The sequence below is a fragment of the Bombina bombina genome, chromosome 3 (genome assembly GCF_027579735.1).
Source record: "Bombina bombina isolate aBomBom1 chromosome 3, aBomBom1.pri, whole genome shotgun sequence".
Lineage (NCBI taxonomy): Eukaryota > Metazoa > Chordata > Amphibia > Anura > Bombinatoridae > Bombina > Bombina bombina.
The window spans coordinates 35,240,533-35,261,260 of NC_069501.1; the positions used below are offsets into that span (position 1 = coordinate 35,240,533).

Here is a 20,728-nt window from a genome sequence, read left to right on the forward strand (position 1 = left end):
GGCAATGCCCCGCAAAAGGCCCTTTAAGGGCTTTTTTTATTTTGGGGGGACTTTTTTATTTTGTTAGGGGGATTAGATTAGGTGTAATTAGTTTAAAAATCTTGTAATTTGTTTATTATTTTCTGTAATTTAGTGTTTTTTTTTTTTTTAATTGTATTTAATTTATTTAATTTATTTAATTATAGTGTAGTGTTAGGTATTAATGTAACTTTGGTTAGGTTTTATTTTTACAGGTACTTTTTGATTTATTTTAGCTAGGTAGTTATTAAATAGTTAATAACTATTTAGTAACTATTCTACCTAGTTAAAATAAATACAAACTTGCCTGTAAAATAAAAATAAACCCTGAGATAGCTACAATGTAATTATTATTATTGTAGCTAGTTAGGGTTTATTTTATAGGTAAGTATTTCGTTTTAAATAGGAATAATTTATTAAATGATAGGAATTTTATTTAGATTTATTTAAATTATATTTTAGTTAGGGGGGGTTAGGGTTAGACTTAGATTTAGGGGTTAATAACTTTAGTATAGTGGCGGCGACGTTGGGGGCGGCAGATTAGAGGTTAATAAATGTAGGTAGGTGTTGGCGATGTTAGGGACGGCAGATTAGGGGTTAATAATATTTAAATAGTGTTTGCGAGGCGGGAGTGCGGCGGTTTAGGGGTTAATATATTTATTATAGTGGCGGCGATGTCCGGTTCAGCAGATTAGGAGTTACAAATTTTATTATAGTGGCGGCGATGCGGAAGGGCCTCGGTTTAGAGGTTAATAGGTAGTCTATGGGTGTTAGTGTACTTTTTAGCACTTTAGTTAAGAGTTTTATGCTACGGCGTTGTAGTGTAAAACTCTTAACTACTGACTTTAAAATGCGGTACCAGTCTTGACAGGAGAGGGTCTACCGCTCACTTTTTAGCGCTATGCAAGTCCCATTGAAAAAATAGGATACGCAATTTACGTAAGTGGATTTGCGGTATTTCCAAGTCTGGCCAAAAAAGTGAGCGGTACACCTGAACCTGCAAGACTCGTAATACCAGCGGGCGTTAAAAAGCAGCGTTAGGACCTCTCAATGCTGCTTTTTAACCCTAACGCACAACTCGTAATCTAGGCGTAAGTTTTTAAAATGATTTATACTGGATTTCTAGATCAGTATTGCTGCATATTCTTTGTAGTAGTGTTTATTACATGCAGTTACTGTATATGAAAATTGGTGTATAAAGTCCCTTTAATAACAATATTTAGTTATGTGTAATTAAAAAGCAAAAAAATTAATAATACAATTTTATGATTTACTTTGCTTTCTTTTCCTGTAAATTCATTCTCAGGTAGATTACGAGTTTTGCATTATGGTTTTTAGCCCTGTAAAAATGGCAATTTCAGCATAATGGAAGTAACGCAGCTATTGCGAGTCGTGTCGGTATAGTTATACCGCAAGCATTTTAGCCTGTAACGCAACGTCTATTCCGCACTCAAAAAAAATGACGTTTTTGCGTGGGATTTCAATAGCGTCGGTAGTACAGGTTGTGCGGTGGGGCTAAAAAACTGGGTTACAGCCTATACTGACCTGATCCATACCGCCATCTGAGAGCAGTAGTTATGGATTTTGTGTAACAAAAATGTTTCACAAAACTCATAACTAAAGTTTTACAAAATACACTAACACCCATAAACTACCTATTAACCTCTAAACCGCCACCCTCCCCCATTGCATACACTATATTAAACCTATTAACCTCTAATCTGCTGCCCACCCTCATCGCAACTATTAAATAAAGTTATTAACCCCTAATCTGCCGCTTCTGACAACGCCGACACTAATAAAAATTATTAACCCCTATTCTGCCACTCCCCGACATCACTGCCACTATAATAAATGTATTAAACCCTATTCCACTGCTCCCCGACATCGCCAACACTATAATAAAGTTATTAACCCCTAAACCTCCAGCCTCCCACATCTCCGCAACTAAATAAACCTATTAACCCCTAATCCGCTGCCCCCCACATCACAAAACACTAAATTAGACTATTAACCCCTAAACCTAGCCTCTCCCTAACTTATAATTAAATAAATAAAAACTTACTTGTTAAATAAAAATAAACCTAACATTAAACTATAAATTAACATAACCTTACTATTCTAATAAAATAAAAAATACTACCAATTAAAAAAATCTAAATTGCAAATTTAAAAAAACCTAACAATGCAAGAAAAATAAAAAAATCTAAAATTACTAGAAATAATAAAAACTAAGTTACGAAAAATAAAAAACACTAAGCTTAAAAAAATAATAAACAAAATTATCAAAAATAAAAACAATTACACCTAATCTAATAGCCATATAAAAAATAAAAACACTCCCTAGCCTACAATAAACTAGCAATATCCCTTAAACAGGCCTTTTGTAGGACATTGCCCTAAGTTAAACAGCTCTTTTCCCTGTAAAAAAATACAAAGTCCCCCCAACAGTAAAACACACCACCCAACCAACCCCCCAAAATAATGGGGGCTATTGGTAGTTCATTGTAGGCTAGTGGGTGTTTTTATTTGGGGGGGGGGGGGCTTTTTTATTTCTATAGGGCTGTTAGATTAGGTATAATTGTTTTTATTTTTGATACTTTTAATTTATTATTTTTGTAAGCTTAGTGTTTTTTATTTTTCGTAATTTAGTGTTTATTATTTTTTGTAATTTTATATTTTCAAATTTTTCTCGTAGTGTTAGGTTTTTTTAAATGTTAAATTTAGATTTTTTAATTGGTAGTATTTTTTATTTTATTAGAATAGTAAGGTTAGGTTAATTTATAGTTTAATGTTAGGGTTCTTATTATTTCACAGGTAAGTTTTTATTTATTTAAAGATAGTTATATTGTAATTTTAATTTAAAGTTAGGGGGTATTAGATTTAGGGATTAATAGTTTAATTTAGTGTTTTGCGATGTGGGGGGGCTGCGGTTTAGGGGTTAATAGTTTTTTTTTTTTTTAGTGACGGAGATGTGGGAGGCCGGAGATTTAGGAGTTAATAGGTTTATTTAGTGGCAGAGATGTGGTAGGCCGGAGGTTTAGGAGTTAATAGGTTTATTTAGTGGCAGAGATGTGGTAGGCCGGAGGTTTAGGGGTTAATAGGTTTATTTAGTGGCAGAGATGTGGTAGGCCGGAGGTTTAGGGGTTAATAGGTTTATTTAGTTGTGGAGATGTGGGAGGCCAGAGGTTTAGGGGTTATTAGGTTTATTTAGTTGCAGAGATGTGGGCGGCCAGAGGTTTAGGGGTTAATAACTTTATTATAGTGTCGGCGATGTCTGGAAGCTGCGGAATACGAATTAATAACTTTATTATAGAGGCGGTGATGTCGGGGAGCGGCGGATTATGAGCTAATAACTTTTATTAGTGTTGCCGATGTCGGGAGCAGCAGATTAGGGGTTAATAACTTTATTTAGGTGTCAGGCTGATTAGGGGTGTTTAGATTTGGGGTTTGTGTTAGGGTATTAGGTTTAAACGTAACTTTTTTCCCCATAGACATCAATGGGGTTGCGTTACGGAGATTTTTCATTCTGCACTTCAGGTGTTGGTTTTTTTCTAACACTCTCTCCTCATTGATGTCTATGGGGGAAAGTGTGCACGAGCACGTCAAAGCAGCCCTTGGATTTTGTGCGGCAGGAGCTTAACGCCACCATATCGCAGGCACAAGGAGGCTTTTCAGTAACTCGTATGGAGGGTGAAATAACGCAACTTTTTGGCATTAGTTTTGCACCCTGTTTAGCACGAAATTTGTAATCTAGGTGTCTGAAAATTGTATTTTCCGCTTTACTCAGAGAAGTAGTAGAATATATAACGAGTAGCCCTTAAAAAAAGGTTAAACATCATAATGTGTCACATTATACATTTATGTGACATGTTATCAGCCAATAGCATTGAGCTTTCATCCTATTGGCTGATCCAATCAGCCAATAGGATTGAACTCGCATTCTATTGGCTGATTGCAACAATAGGATGAAAGCTCAATCCTATTAGCTGATTGCAACAGCCAATAGGATTTTTTCAACCTTAATTCCGATTAGCTGATAGAAATCTTGGATGACGTCATTTCAAGGAACATTCATTGTTGAAGAAGACATCGGAAGAAGAGGATGCTCCGCACCGGATGTCTTGAAGATGGAGCCGCTCCGCGCCGGATGGATGAAGATAGAAGATGCCGTCTGGATGAAGACTTCTGCCGGCTTAGATGAAGACTTCGGCCCGCTTGGATGAAGATTTCTGCCGACTTCGCTGAGGACTTCTGCCGCTTCATTGAGGATGGATGTCGGCTTTTAATAAACTATAAGTGGATCTTTGGGGGTTAGTGTTAGGCTTTTTTAAGGGTTTATTGGGTGGGTTTTAATTTTAGATTAGGGTTTGGGCAAGGAAAAAGAGCTAAATGCCCTTTTAAGGGCAATGCCCATCCAAATGCCCTTTTTAGGGCAATGGGGAGCTTAGGTTTTTTAGATTAGGTTTTGATTTGGGGGGTTTGGTTGTGTGGGTGGTGGGTTTTACTGTTGGGGGGGTATTTGTATTTTTTTTACATGTAAAAGAGTTGATTTCTTTGGGGCAATGCCCCGCAAAAGGCTCTTTTAAGGGCCATTAGTAGTTTATTGTAGGTCAGGGTTTTTTTTTATTTTGGGGGGCTTTTTTATTTTCATAGGGCCCTTAGATTAGGTGTAATTAGTTTAAATATTTGATAATTTATTTTTATTTTGTGTAACTTAGTGTTTGTTATTTTGTGTAACTTAGTTGTTAGTTTTTTGTAACTTTGTAATTTTTAATAGTAGATTTAAATTGAGTAGGGTTAGGTTTTTAACTATATAATATATTTTATTTAAATTGTAGTTTAATGTAATTTTAGTATAACAGTTAGGTTAGATTAATTATTAGTTTAATATAGTTTAATGTTATTTTAGTATAACAGTTAGGGTAGATTAATTATTAGTTTAATATAGTTTAATGTTATTTTAGTATAACAGTTAGGGTAGATTAATTATTAGTTTAATATAGTTTAATGTTATTTTAGTATAACAGTTAGGGTAGATTAATGATTAGTTTAATATAGTTTAATGTTATTTTAGTATAACAGTTACGGTAGATTAATTATTAGTTTAATATAGTTTAATGTTATTTTAGTATAATAGTTAGGGTAGATTAATTAGTAGTTTATTATAGTTTAATTTAAATCTAAAGGTAAGTTTTAATTTATTATAAGATAGGGATGAGTTAATATTTAATATAAAGTTAGCGGGTTGTTAGGTTTTGGGGTTAATAGGTTAATTTAGTTTATGGCGATGTGGGGGGCTGGCGGTTTAGGGGTTAATAGGTTAATTTAGTTTATTGCGATGTGGGGGGGCTGGCGGTTTAGGGGTTAATAGGTTTAGTAAGTGGTAGTGATGTGGGAGGCTTGGGGTTTAGGGGTTAATACATTTATTACGTTGCGGTGGGCTCCGGGAGTGGAGGGATAGGGGTTAATACATTTAGTTAGTTGCGGCAGTGTCGGGGAGCGGTGGAATAGGGGTTAATAAGTTTATTAGAGTTGCAGTGGGCTCCGGGAGCGGTGGGATAGGGGTTAATAACTTTATTTAGTTGCGGCGGGGTCTGGGAGCGGTGGGATAGGGGGTTAAACAGTTTAGTATAGTGGCAGTGTTTAGTGACAGTATATAAATAAAGCTGAGAAAAAGCCGAATAACAGCGAGATCGATGACTGTTTAGTTAACAACAGTCCGCTGCTCATCGCCCCGTTCTTGGTGTGCGGCTTTTTGACAGATTTTTATATAAATATTGAGAGCGTATTCAGGTCCGCGGCCGCAATGTTAGGCGATGTTAGGGGAGCATATTGGTGCCGTCCAATGCAAGTAAGTTGACGGCTTGATAAGTAGACCTCAATGTTGTGTGAGAATCTACAAAAAACTTGGCTACAGCTGTGTAGTAAGATGAGTTTGTGCTTCCTCCTTCAACAGAATTTAAGAAGACAGCGTCAGTGAAGCTACTACAGGGGGATATTCGTGATGAAGAGTTTTTACTCAGTTGCTGCCGAGAGGTAGACCTGGTTATACACGCAGCATCTGTGATAGACACTTTAGGCCAGATAAGTAAAGATGTGCTAATGGCTATCAATGTGACCGGTAAGTACCCCATCGCAACTAAATACACAGGGCTGTACATAAACTCTCACACCCACATAAGCACACTTGCACACATACATAATCACACTTGCACACGCACATAAGCACTCTCGCACCCACATAAGCACACTTGCACACCCACATAAGCACACTTGCACACGCACATAAGCACAGTTGCACAGGCACATAAGCACTCTCGCACCCAAATAAGCACACTTGCACACCCACATAAGCACACTTGCACACGCACATAAGCACAGTTGCACACGCACATAAACATACTTGCACACGCACATAAGCACTCTCGCACCCACATAAGCACACTTGCACACCCACATAAGCACAGTTGCACAGGCACATAAGCACACTTGCACACCCACATAAGCACACTTGCACACCCACATAAGCACACTTGCACACGCACATAAGCACAGTTGCACACGCACATAAACATACTTGCACACGCACATAAGCACTCTCGCACCCACATAAGCACACTTGCACACAAACATAAGCGCACTTGCACATGCACATAAGCACACTTGCACACATACATAAGAACACTTGCACACGCACATAAGCACACTTGCACACATACATAAACACACTTGTACACATACATAAACACACTTGCACACGCACATAAGCACTCTCGCACCCACATAAGCACACTTGCACACCCACATAAGCACACTTGCACACGCACATAAGCACAGTTGCACACGCACATAAGCACAGTTGCACACGCACATAAACATACTTGCACACGCACATAAGCACTCTCGCACCCACATAAGCACACTTGCACACAAACATAAGCGCACTTGCACATGCACATAAGCACACTTGCACACGCACATAAGCACACTTGCACACATACATAAACACACTTGTACACATACATAATCACACTTGCACACGCACATAAGCACTCTCGCACCCACATAAGCACACTTGCACACCCACATAAGCACACTTGCACACGCACATAAGCACAGTTGCACAGGCACATAAGCACTCTCGCACCCACATAAGCACACTTGCACACCCACATAAGCACACTTGCACACGCACATAAACATACTTGCACACGCACATAAGCACTCTCGCACCCACATAAGCACACTTGCACACAAACATAAGCGCACTTGCACATGCACATAAGCACACTTCCACACATACATAAGAACACTTGCACACGCACATAAGCACACTTGTACACGCACATAAGCACACTTGCACACGCACATAAACACACTTGTACACGCACATAAGCACACTTGCACACGCACATAAGCACACTTGCACACGCACATAAACACACTTGCACACGCACATAAGCACACTTGCACACGCACATAAGCACACTTGCACACGCACATAAACATACTTGCACACGCACATAAGCACACTTGCACACGCACATAAACACACTTGCACACGCACATAAGCACACTTGCACATGCACAAACACACTTGCACACGCACATAAGCACACTTGCACACGCACATAATCACACTTGTACACACACATAGGCACACTTGCACACACACATTGGCACACTTACACATGCACATAAACACACTTGTACACACACCCATGCACCCACATAAGCGCACTTGCACATGCACATAAACACACTTGTACACACACCCATGCACCCACATAAGCGCACTTGCACACGCACATAAGCATACTTGTACACACAGCCATGCACCCACATAAGCACTTGTACACACAGCCATGCACCCACATAAACACACATAAACGCACTTGCACCCACATAAGCACACTTGCACACGCACATAAACACACTTGCACACGCACATAAACACACTTGTACACACACATTGGCACACTTACACATGCACATAAACACACTTGTACACACACCCATGCACCCACATAAGCGCACTTGCACATGCACATAAACACACTTGTACACACACCCATGCACCCACATAAGCGCACTTGCACACGCACATAAGCATACTTGTACACACAGCCATGCACCCACATAAGCACTTGTACACACAGCCATGCACCCACATAAACACACTTGCACCCACATAAGCACACTTGCACATGCACATAAGCACACTTGCACACACACATAAACACACTTGCACACACACATAAACACACTTGTACACACATAGGCACACTTGCACATGCACATAAACACACTTGTACACACACCCATGCACCCACATAAGCGCACTTGCACACGCACATAAACACACTTGTATACACACCCATGCACCCACATAAGCGCACTTGCACACGCACATAAACACACTTGTACACACACCCATGCACCCACATAAGCGCACTTGCACACGCACATAAACACACTTGTACACACACCCATGCACCCACATAAGCGCACTTGCACACATACATAATCACACTTGCACACGCACATAAGCACTCTCGCACCCACATAAGCACACTTGCACACCCACATAAGCACAATTGCACACGGACATAAGCACAGTTGCACAGGCACATAAGCACTCTCGCACCCACATAAGCACACTTGCACACCCACATAAGCACACTTGCACACGCACATAAGCACAGTTGCACACGCACATAAACATACTTGCACACGCACATAAGCACTCTCGCACCCACATAAGCACACTTGCACACCCACATAAGCACACTTGCACACGCACATAAGCACAGTTGCACAGGCACATAAGCACACTTGCACACCCACATAAGCACACTTGCACACCCACATAAGCACACTTGCACACGCACATAAGCACAGTTGCACACGCACATAAACATACTTGCACACGCACATAAGCACTCTCGCACCCACATAAGCACACTTGCACACAAACATAAGCGCACTTGCACATGCACATAAGCACACTTGCACACATACATAAGAACACTTGCACACGCACATAAGCACACTTGCACACATACATAAGAACACTTGCACACGCACATAAGCACTCTCGCACCCACATAAGCACACTTGCACACCCACATAAGCACACTTGCACACGCACATAAGCACAGTTGCACACGCACATAAGCACAGTTGCACACGCACATAAACATACTTGCACACGCACATAAGCACTCTCGCACCCACATAAGCACACTTGCACACAAACATAAGCGCACTTGCACATGCACATAAGCACACTTGCACACGCACATAAGCACACTTGCACACATACATAAACACACTTGTACACATACATAATCACACTTGCACACGCACATAAGCACTCTCGCACCCACATAAGCACACTTGCACACCCACATAAGCACACTTGCACACGCACATAAGCACAGTTGCACAGGCACATAAGCACTCTCGCACCCACATAAGCACACTTGCACACCCACATAAGCACACTTGCACACGCACATAAGCACAGTTGCACACGCACATAAACATACTTGCACACGCACATAAGCACTCTCGCACCCACATAAGCACACTTGCACACAAACATAAGCGCACTTGCACATGCACATAAGCACACTTCCACACATACATAAGAACACTTTCACACGCACATAAGCACACTTGTACACGCACATAAGCACACTTGCACACGCACATAAACACACTTGTACACGCACATAAGCACACTTGCACACGCACATAAGCACACTTGCACACACACATAAACACACTTGCACACGCACATAAGCACACTTGCACACGCACATAAACACACTTGCACACGCACATAAGCACACTTGCACATGCACAAACACACTTGCACATGCACATAAGCACACTTGTACACGCACATAATCACACTTGTACACACACATAGGCACACTTGCACACACACATAGGCACACTTGTACACACACATAGGCACACTTGCACACGCACATAAACACACTTGCACACACACATAAACGCACTTGCACCCACATAAGCACACTTGCACACGCACATAAACACACTTGCACACGCACATAAACACACTTGTACACACACATTGGCACACTTACACATGCACATAAACACACTTGTACACACACCCATGCACCCACATAAGCGCACTTGCACATGCACATAAACACACTTGTACACACACCCATGCACCCACATAAGCGCACTTGCACACGCACATAAGCATACTTGTACACACAGCCATGCACCCACATAAGCACTTGTACACACAGCCATGCACCCACATAAACACACTTGCACCCACATAAGCACACTTGCACATGCACATAAGCACACTTGCACACACACATAAACACACTTGCACACACACATAAACACACTTGTACACACATAGGCACACTTGCACATGCACATAAACACACTTGTACACACACCCATGCACCCACATAAGCGCACTTGCACACGCACATAAACACACTTGTATACACACCCATGCACCCACATAAGCGCACTTGCACACGCACATAAACACACTTGTACACACACCCATGCACCCACATAAGCGCACTTGCACACGCACATAAACACACTTGTACACACACCCATGCACCCACATAAGCGCACTTGCACACGCACATAAACACACTTGTACACACACCCATGCACCCACATAAGCGCACTTGCACACGCACATAAGCACACTTGTACACACACTCTTGCACCCACATAAGCGCACCTTCACACGTACATAAGCACACTTGTACACACACCCATTCACCCACATAAGCGCATTTGCACACGCACATAAGCATATTTGTACACACAGCCATGCACCCACATAAGCACACTTGTACACACAGCCATGCACCCACATAAGCACACTTGTACACACAGCCATACACCCACATAAGTGCACTTGCACACGCATATAAGCACACTTGTACACACACCCATGCACCCACATAAGCGCACTTGTACACACACATAAGCACACTTGTACGCACACCCATGCACCCACATAAGCACACTTGCACACGCACATAAGCACACTTGTACGCACACCCATGCACCCACATAAGCACACTTGCACACGCACATAAGCACACTTGTACACACACCCATGCACCCACATAAGCACACTTGTACACACACACACACTCTTGCACCTACATAAGCACTCTTATACACACACATAAGTACACTTATACACACACCCATGCACCCACATAAGGGCACTTGCACATAAGCACACTTGTGCACACACCCATGCACCCACATAAGCACACTTGTACACACACTCTTGCACCCTCATAAGCACTCTTATACATGCACATAAGTACACTTGTGCACACACCCATACACACACATAAGCACACTTGTGCACACACTCTTGCACCCACATAAGCACTCTTATACACGCACATATGTACACTGATACACACACCCATGCACCCACATAAGGGCACTTGCACATGCACATAAGCACACTTGTACACACACCCATGCACCCACATAAGCACACTTGCACACGCACATAAGCACACTTGTACACACACCCATGCACCCACATAAGCACACTTGTACACACACACACACACTCTTGCACCCACATAAGCACTCTTATACACACACATAAGTACACTTATACACACACCCATGCACCCACATAAGGGCACTTGCACACGCACATGAGCACACTTGTACACACACCCATGCACCCACATAAGCACACTTGCACACACACTCTTGCACCCTCATAAGCACTCTTATACATGCACATAATTACACTTGTGCACACACCCATGCACCCACATAAGCACACTTGCACACGCACATAAGCACACTTGTACACACACCCATGCACCCACATAAGCACACTTGTACGCACACCCATGCACCCACATAAGCACACTTGCACACGCACATAAGCACACTTGTACACACACCCATGCACCCACATAAGCACACTTGTATACACACTCTTGCACCCACATAAGCACTGTTATACACGCACATAAGTAGACTTATACACACACCTATGCACCCACATAAGCACACTTGTACACACACCCATTCACCCACATAAGCACACTTGTGCACACACTTTTACACCCACATAAGCACTCTTATACACGCACATAAATACACTTATACACACACCCATGCACCCACATAAGAGCACCTGCACACGCACACTTGTACACACACCCATGCACCCACATAAGCACACTTGTACACACACACTTGCACCCTCACAAGCACTCTTATACATGCACATAAGTACACTTGTGCACACACCCATGCACCCACATAAGCACACTTGCACACACACATAAGTACACTTGTACACACACCCATGCACCCACATAAGCGCACTTGCACACGCACATAAGCACACTTGTGCACACACCCATTCACCCACATAAGCACACTTGTGCACACACTTTTACACCCACATAAGCACTCTTATACACGCACATAAATACACTTATACAAACACCCATGCACCCACATAAGAGCACCTGCACACGCACACTTGTACACACACCCATGCACCCACATAAGCACACTTGTACACACACACTTGCACCCTCACAAGCACTCTTATACATGCACATAAGTACACTTGTGCACACACCCATGCACCCACATAAGCACACACACATAAGTACACTTGTACACACACCCATGCACCCACATAAGCGCACTTGCACACGCACATAAGCACACTTGTGCACACACCCATGCACCCACATAAGCACACTTGCACACGCACATAAGCACTCTTGCACACACACCCATGCACCCACATAAGCACACTTGTGCACACACTCTTGCACCCACATAAGCACACTTGTACACACACTCATGCACCCACATGAGCACACTTGTACACGCACACAAGCACCCACATGAGCACACTTGTACATGAACATTGCACATGAGCACCCACATCCATACTTATATACAATTGTGCACACACACAAGCAAACTCACATAAACATGAGCACACATACACACACAAGAGCACACATACACACACAAGAGCACACTCACACAAGCATACTCAAATACACATAAGAACAAACATGACCCCACACACAAGCATACACATAAGCACACTCATACATGCTCATAAGTGCACACACACACAAGCATACTCACATACACATGAGCACACACATGCATACTCATACATGCTCATAAGCGCACACACACACAAGCATACTCACATACACATTAGCACACACAAGCATACTCACATACACATGAGCACACACATACATGGGCACATACACATAAGCATACTCATACATGCTCATAAGCGCACACATAATTAATTAAATGCCCTATCCTCCTGGCTTGCTGGAAAACTTTAATAACTGGAGCCATAAAACTGGCTCAACACATAACTATGTACAAATAATAACTGGAGCCATAGAACTGACTCAACAACTTAACTATGTACAACTATAACTCTTAAATAACTTTGTATAAAACTGTAATACTTGAATAACCACGCAGACACAGATATATGGGAAAAGACCCGAAGGTCGCATTTATTGTAGAACGTGAGAACCGGCTGGACTCAACGGGGCCAGCTAAAACATGTGGCGGCAATCTAGCTAGGAGTAGGGACCCCCTGCTAGGAGAATGGACCGCGCCCGTGAATGCCCACACAAGCGGAGCTCAGCTGCCGCAGAAGCTTAGGGAGTTCTCGGCATCTTAGAATGGGAGGGACCCCAGGCGCGCGCCTGCAGAGATCACCCTCCCCTGGGCAGCCGTCACTCTACCTCTGATGGCAAACCGGGGCGCGGACCAACCGCCACAAGAGATAGCCCAACCGGCTCACCTCTTGCCGCCACACCTATAGATGATTAAGTATAGCACGCCTCAAATTACAGAGGAACAGGTCAATGCCCCTCTCAGAGAGGTGCACCCCGTCCCTTCTGTAGAGGCACCTCTCAGCCGTTGATATGTTCCCATGTTCCACAACAAACCCACCTGACTGCCCTAAGAAAATCCTCACTTCTCTGTTAATTTTCTTGCGGACCTGAAAAGCCGCGCGATGAGACTGCATATGGCGCCATTCTATTCTGGGGATGATGTTAGACCACCCTATCCTGACTTGGGGAATCCATGCCTGAATCGTGCGCAGATCCGACTGAATAACCGCACTGAGCTGTTTGCATGGTAGGAGCCCCATATCATTTCCACCTGCGTGAATGATAAGTACATGGGGTTTCTCCCACCTGCGCAAAGCCCCCTGCAGCAACTCAGGCAGAGCCTGCCACGTAAGCCCCCTGCGCCCTAACCACCTAACAGTGACTCGGGAAGAGGGGAACCCCAGCTGACGCCCATCAGGTCTCGCGATCGCCCGAAGCTCCGCCCAGTGGATGTACGAATGCCCCGTAATCCATACTCTCAGTGGACCGCTCCTTGGTCCTAAGAAAAGAAACAGAGGTTATCCCATGCATCTGCAAAACATAAGCATTCTAAACAGTCAAAGGCCTAACGTATAAAAGATACCTTTGCGACCTCCATCTCCCCAGAGCTCTAATATGGTCAGCCGACCATCCTAAACTAGCGGCAGTGGTGGCCGCGCCCACCCTAAAGGAATGGGGAGCAATCACCCTGGGATCAAGACCTGCCTTTGATGCTGCCCAGGCCAACACCTTCCTAAACTGGAATCTAGTCAACGGGGAACCGTCCTCGTGAACTAGAAATTGCGAGAAACCCTCAGGACACACGTCCATATAGGCTTTAACCAGTCTGACCGGGCAGCAAACAGATTCAACATGGGATGGCAAAGCCAACCAGGCACCTCTCCCTTCCTGGTCAGTTTTGGATCTGGGAAGAAAGACCAAGATAGACGACCCGTCGTCTCTAACATGAGGCAGCAAAAGGCCGCCCGTCTTGTTCTTAGAGGGCGGGACAATTTCCCCTACCCTAAGAGCCCCGTGAAAAGCCAGCCCAAAGGCGGCTGAGAATAGGGCAGTTTCATAGGCGGATGAACAGACCGCCGGCAAAACTCGGCACAACGTTACCAGATGCTCCATGGTAACTGGTTCCCTGAAATCCCTGACCCTGGGGGCCATACGCCCCCAGCCCCGAAGTACCTGCCTAACCAGGAAGGTCTTCGAGGCGTCAACAAGCCCATACAACTTGCAGAAAAAAGGACACTGCCGCCAGGCGTGAACCCATCCCAGTCTTCGAAACACCATTACCTTTAAGTTCGGTAATCCATTCAAGCAAGCCCCACTGGTCCCCGTCACAGGAGGGACGACACCTGAAGTCACAAAAGGCAATCCACTCCGTCCAGTATTTCACATACGTAGCCCAGGTAGACGGAGCGAGGGAAGCCCGCACCATCGCAATCAAGGGGCCCCATCCAGCGCCACCTGCCATAAGTAAGTGGGACAGGACAAACCGTTAGTGTCCGCATCGGGCACCAGAGCATAAAATGCTTCCCATTGAAAACGGGAGAGCGCATCAGCAATTCTATTCTGGACGCCCGGGACATGCTTAGCACGGAACACAATATTCAGGTGCAGACACCTCAGCACCAACAGTCTCAAATACCGCACAACCGGAGGGGAACTAGATGATAATCTGTTAACAGCATAAACAACGCTCATGTTATCTGTCCAGAAAACCACCTCACGGTCGCGAAGCTGATTGCCCCAAATGTCAAGAGCAACCAGTATGGGAAACAGTTCGAGAAGGCATAGGTTCCTGACCAAGCCTCTCTCTATCCACGCGGCGGGCCATGGGCCAGCGCTCCATTGCCCGGCCAAGAAAGCCCCCGTACCCGTGGGACCCAGCCGCATCAGTGAACAACTGGATCGCTGCGTTAGAAGGAACAACCTCCCGCCACAGACAGATCCCGTTAAAGTGGAGAAGAAAATCTTCCCAGACCTTAAGGTCTTCCACCATCTCCGCAGACACCCGGAACCTCCGGGTCTGCGATCTTGTTCCGCACAGCTGCCTCTCGAGCCTGCGAAGGAATATTCTTCCCATGGGAATGATCCTGCCGGCAAAGTTCAGCAAACCCAATAGGATTTGAAGATCCTTCACGGAGCTATACAGCTCTGCTCTCATAGCGCGTACTGACTCCAACATGCGCTGAACTTTTTCATGTGGCAGGCGGCACTGCTCTGCCACCGAATCAACCTCAATGCCCAAAAAAGTAAGGCACGTGCAAGGACCCTGGGACTTGTCCTCCGCCAGAGGAACTCCCATTCTATCCATTAGAAACCTAGTGACTTTCATCAGGAAAGCACACTCAGATGATCCTGTCCGCCCAACCAGCAGAAAATCATCCAAATAGTGTGCCAGGCCGTCGAATCCGGCCACCTCCGCAATGGCCCAGTGCAAGAAGCAGCTGAAAGCCCCGAAGTAGGCACACGAAATTGAGCACCCCATGGGCAAGCATTTGTCCACGTAGTACAGCCCCTCAAAATAGCACCCCATAAGCCTAAAAGAGGAGGGGTGAATGGGCAGGAGCCGGAAGGCGGACTCTATATCCAGTTTAGCCATCAGAGCCCCGGCCCCTGCCCTGCGAACTAGCCCCAATGCCTCATCAAATGATTGGTAAGAAACTGAGCTCAGTTCAGGGGGGATGGCGTCATTCACCGAACGACCCTTCGGGAAGGACAGATGTTGGATGAGCCGAAATTTACCCGGCTCCTTTTTTGGAACCACCCCCAAGGGTGATACCACCAATCCTGGAAGGGGAATATCCTCAAATGGGCCTGCCATACGACCCAACCCAATCTCTTTATTCAGTTTATCCCGCAAAACCCCGGGAAACTGATACGCGGATTTCAGGTTCCTGCGTGACAAGGAACCCTCCACGTGCGATCCGACTGGGATAACAAATCCCGACCGCAGACCGCCACTAAGCAGCAAGGCGGCCTCCTTGAATGGGTATAGCAGCAGCCACTTCTCAATTACGGCCACCTTCAGAGGTGTGGCCGCCCTTTCCAACAGTGAAAGGTTTGGAGCCGGCTGCTGGTCTCTCCTGGGGACGACCCGCGTCCTGGGTTCTGGTACACTCGGACCCCGAGTGGCCGCCACCACAGGTTCTGCACGCGTGCCGAAATGCGCATGCCGCTCCCCTGGTACATGATTTGTCCTGGAAGCGCCAGCACACCCCTGTGGCCCGCCGTCGAGAGCGCTGCGAGGCCTTAACGCCCCCTGATGCTCCGACTACTGCAGCAGGCGCCGCCTGTTTTTCAGGACCCAATTGCGCCCACAGACGCGAATCAACGTCACCGAAAGTAAGAAGAGGGTTCCCAACCATCTTCCTACGGAAAGCAGCGTCGTAATCCCGCCAAGCTCCATCCCTGTACTTCTCGTACACTGTTTCAATGGAATCCTGATATTTCAGGATGTTTAAGGCTTGATCGGGAAATTTAGAGATATAACAGGACGCATAAACCCTAAAGCACTTGCGCCATTCCTCATAGGAATCAGGACGTTTAAATTTTTTCGGGCCTGTGCCATCATCCGCCATTTCTTTCTGGCGATAAGCTTCCGCAGAAAGCTCAAACATGTGCACGTACCTCCCACCCTGAATGCGCCGCACCATCTTAGATTTGAGATGCTCATGAAGGCTAAACGCAGGCCATGTGTCAGTGTCCCCATGTATAGCTGCCCTGCGCCTGTTCCCCATAAGTGGGCTAACTAAGTCTGTTGACGCAGGAGGTGTCAACATAGGAACAGTGGGATCCATGCGGGAAGAACCAGGGGGGAGGGGAAGACCCATAGCCTTCCTTTCTTCCACTAACCATTTCACCATCCTATACATTCTTTTTTGCCCTTTCGCTTCCAACCCCAGGGATCTATCACTCTCTGAACCTGAATCATCCGAGGATGAACTTAAAACACTACGTTCAAAAGTAATAGCGCGCTTACCAGCTCCCAAGAGGCGTTGCACCGGGACAGGACCAGAAGAGGTGGATGGCTGTTCCTGAGACTGTGGCTCCCTTTCCACGGCACTGGGGGTGGACTGGAGTGGCTGTAATGCAGTTCTGGGTTCCATAATGATCTGTGGAGAAAAATGTGAAAGAGGAGTACCCAGGGAAGGGGACGAAGGCCCACCAACCACATTACCCCGGGACCCTAGGGGACTAGGGCTCCTGTGATCACTGCCACACTCTTCAATACCATCATCAACCATATCAGCCATACGCACATTCATCACTGCATTAGCAAACTGTACTTGTCTATTCTGTTCAGTCGCAGCCTGCGTGCCCTGACATAGACTGGGCGTGATAACTGGGCCTTTCTTTGCTGAAGCCCTAGTGACAACACCTGGCGGAGCCCCGCTGAGGGCCACACCCGCGGGCGCCGCCCGCGCACCCTGTCGGGCGTTACGTTTGCTGCGTGACGCAGTACTACGTCGTCTGCTAGGCCGCGATGTAGTCGCGGGCCTACGCTTGCCCCCAGGCTGCGTGATTGCGGCCTGAGGCCCTGCGACTTGTTGCGCAGTAGGCATATTCCCCGTCAGGCCTGCGGCCTGCTCATTAATGCCTGTTTCCCTAATCTGGGCCCTTCCGGGCGAACGTGCCCTTGTTCCTTGCCCCTCAGAAACCACTTGCCCCTCAGACACACTAGTTGCCCCGATCGGAGCACCGTCAAGTGCTAACATACCCCCGGTCAGGCTTGCGGCCTGCTCATGAGATCCCTCATGCAACCTTCTACCCCTTTCAATGGCCGCCAAATCAGTGTCCCTTCGCGGGCGCTGAGTAATTGAGCCTCGCTGCGCACCCCCCGCGGGCGTCGCCCCCCCCGGGGTACCCCTCTCTTACCTGCGTACCCCGGCGGAGAAGACGATGCTGCCCGCTTGCCTCTTGTGTCCGGAATGGCGCTTCCGGACGTGACGTCACCGGAAGTGACGTCACCGGAAGCGGCCAAACCGGAAGAGACGGGCTCTGAAGGGGCCATGGAGGACCGCGTGGACGCCGGCGCGCAAACTGAAGCCGGGGGGCCTCCCTGGGATGCCGGCCCCCCGCCGGAAAGCACCGCTGCCAAAGATTGGAGCAGCGCTACCGCCGTGGAGACCGCCTCCCCGGTAAGAACGACCGGAGCAGATACGGCCTCCCCCCCGCCCAGAACAGGGCCCTGTTCCCCTAACACAACCTCCTCTGCTATTTGGGGACCCACCTCTACTGAAAGGGGAATTAAAGGAGGGGAGGGAGAGACAACCCTAACTTCGGGATACAGGCTAGGCCCCGGGGTACGACTCACCGGGCGAGGGGGGGAAGGCTGCACCACATCTTCTCCAGAGTCAAACTCATCGATCACCAGCTCATCTAATTCCGACATCTTCTTCCACAGGACTCCTGACAGATGATCCTAACGCTGTGAAGACGAGCTGGAAAAGAGGGTTTGGGCCTTGGGAGCTGACTACTTAAAGGTAAGCTAAACCCCACCCTCACTAATGCAACATTGTTGCAACCTTCACAGCAGCACACTCCTAAGGGTCTTAATTATTATGGTCGTTCTGGGCTATGCTGCCCTCCACTGTCTCACAAGCATACTCACATACACATGAGCACACACATGCATACTCACATACACACACAAAAGAGCACACACACACAAGCATACACATAAGCACACTCATACATGCTCATAAGTGCACACACACAAGCATACTCACATACACATGAGCACACACATGCATACTCATGCATGCTCATAAGCGCACACACATACAAGCATACTCACATACACATGAGCACACACATGCATACTCATACATGCTCATAAGCGCACACACATACAAGCATACTCACATACACATGAGCACACACATGCATACTCATACATGCTCATAAGCGCACACACACACAAGCATACTCACATACACATGAGCACACACATGCATACTCATACATGCTCATAAGCGCACACACACACAAGCATACTCACATACACATTAGCACACACAAGCATACTCACATACACATGAGCACACACATACATGGGCACATACACATAAGCATACTCATACATGCTCATAAGCGCACACACACAAGCATACTCACATACACATGAGCACACACATGCATACTCATATACACACACAAAAGAGCACAAATATAGGAAAAAAACACAAGCTGCTCTCACTGTTACAGTAAGCTATAGACTTTGTGTCCCAGGATAAACTGTAGGTCCTGTAACCCCTTGTCCGGGTCTGGTATGATAGTGAGAGTACCAACCAAATAATGCTAAACAAGCAGCGTAATAGTGGCCCAAATAAGGTGTATAGCAAAAAATGCAAAGCAGGTAAATTCTTTGTTGCAATCTGTATTTTCAGGCCACACATTCACTGGTATAATATAAAACAGTACCTTGTTAGCTCAACATGCTGTGCCTCTGATGCCGATATATCCGAAGGTAAAAGGCCGTATCTGAGTTCCACTGAAGTGTGCGGAGGACACCAAAGGCTGTGCAGGCCAAGTAAAGCGCGTCACTCAGTAATACAGCTGCATTGATTGTAGAAAGTCACGTGACTCCTTGCAGGAGGCTCAGCTCTGAGAACCTGTGGGCAATGTAGCTGGATCGCTAACACAAAAGGAGCGCCCCAAAACTCCTCAAACAATTGCATAAGCGAACAAGAAATGAACGATCCAAAATGGTGATATGCAGTAAAAGACACCTTCATTTGTGG

At 45.9% G+C, this 20,728-nt stretch overlaps 1 protein-coding gene across 1 annotated transcript in view; it reads left to right on the forward strand.

Annotated features, from left to right (window-relative positions):
* The window catches only part of LOC128652193 (3 beta-hydroxysteroid dehydrogenase/Delta 5-->4-isomerase type 1-like), a 110,125-nt gene that overhangs the window by 33,414 nt on the left and 55,983 nt on the right, over positions 1–20,728 (forward strand). The window contains exon 2 of the mRNA XM_053705133.1: positions 5,978–6,142. Coding sequence (XP_053561108.1) covers positions 5,978–6,142 — 165 coding nt within the window. The remainder of the gene's footprint in view (positions 1–5,977; positions 6,143–20,728) is intronic.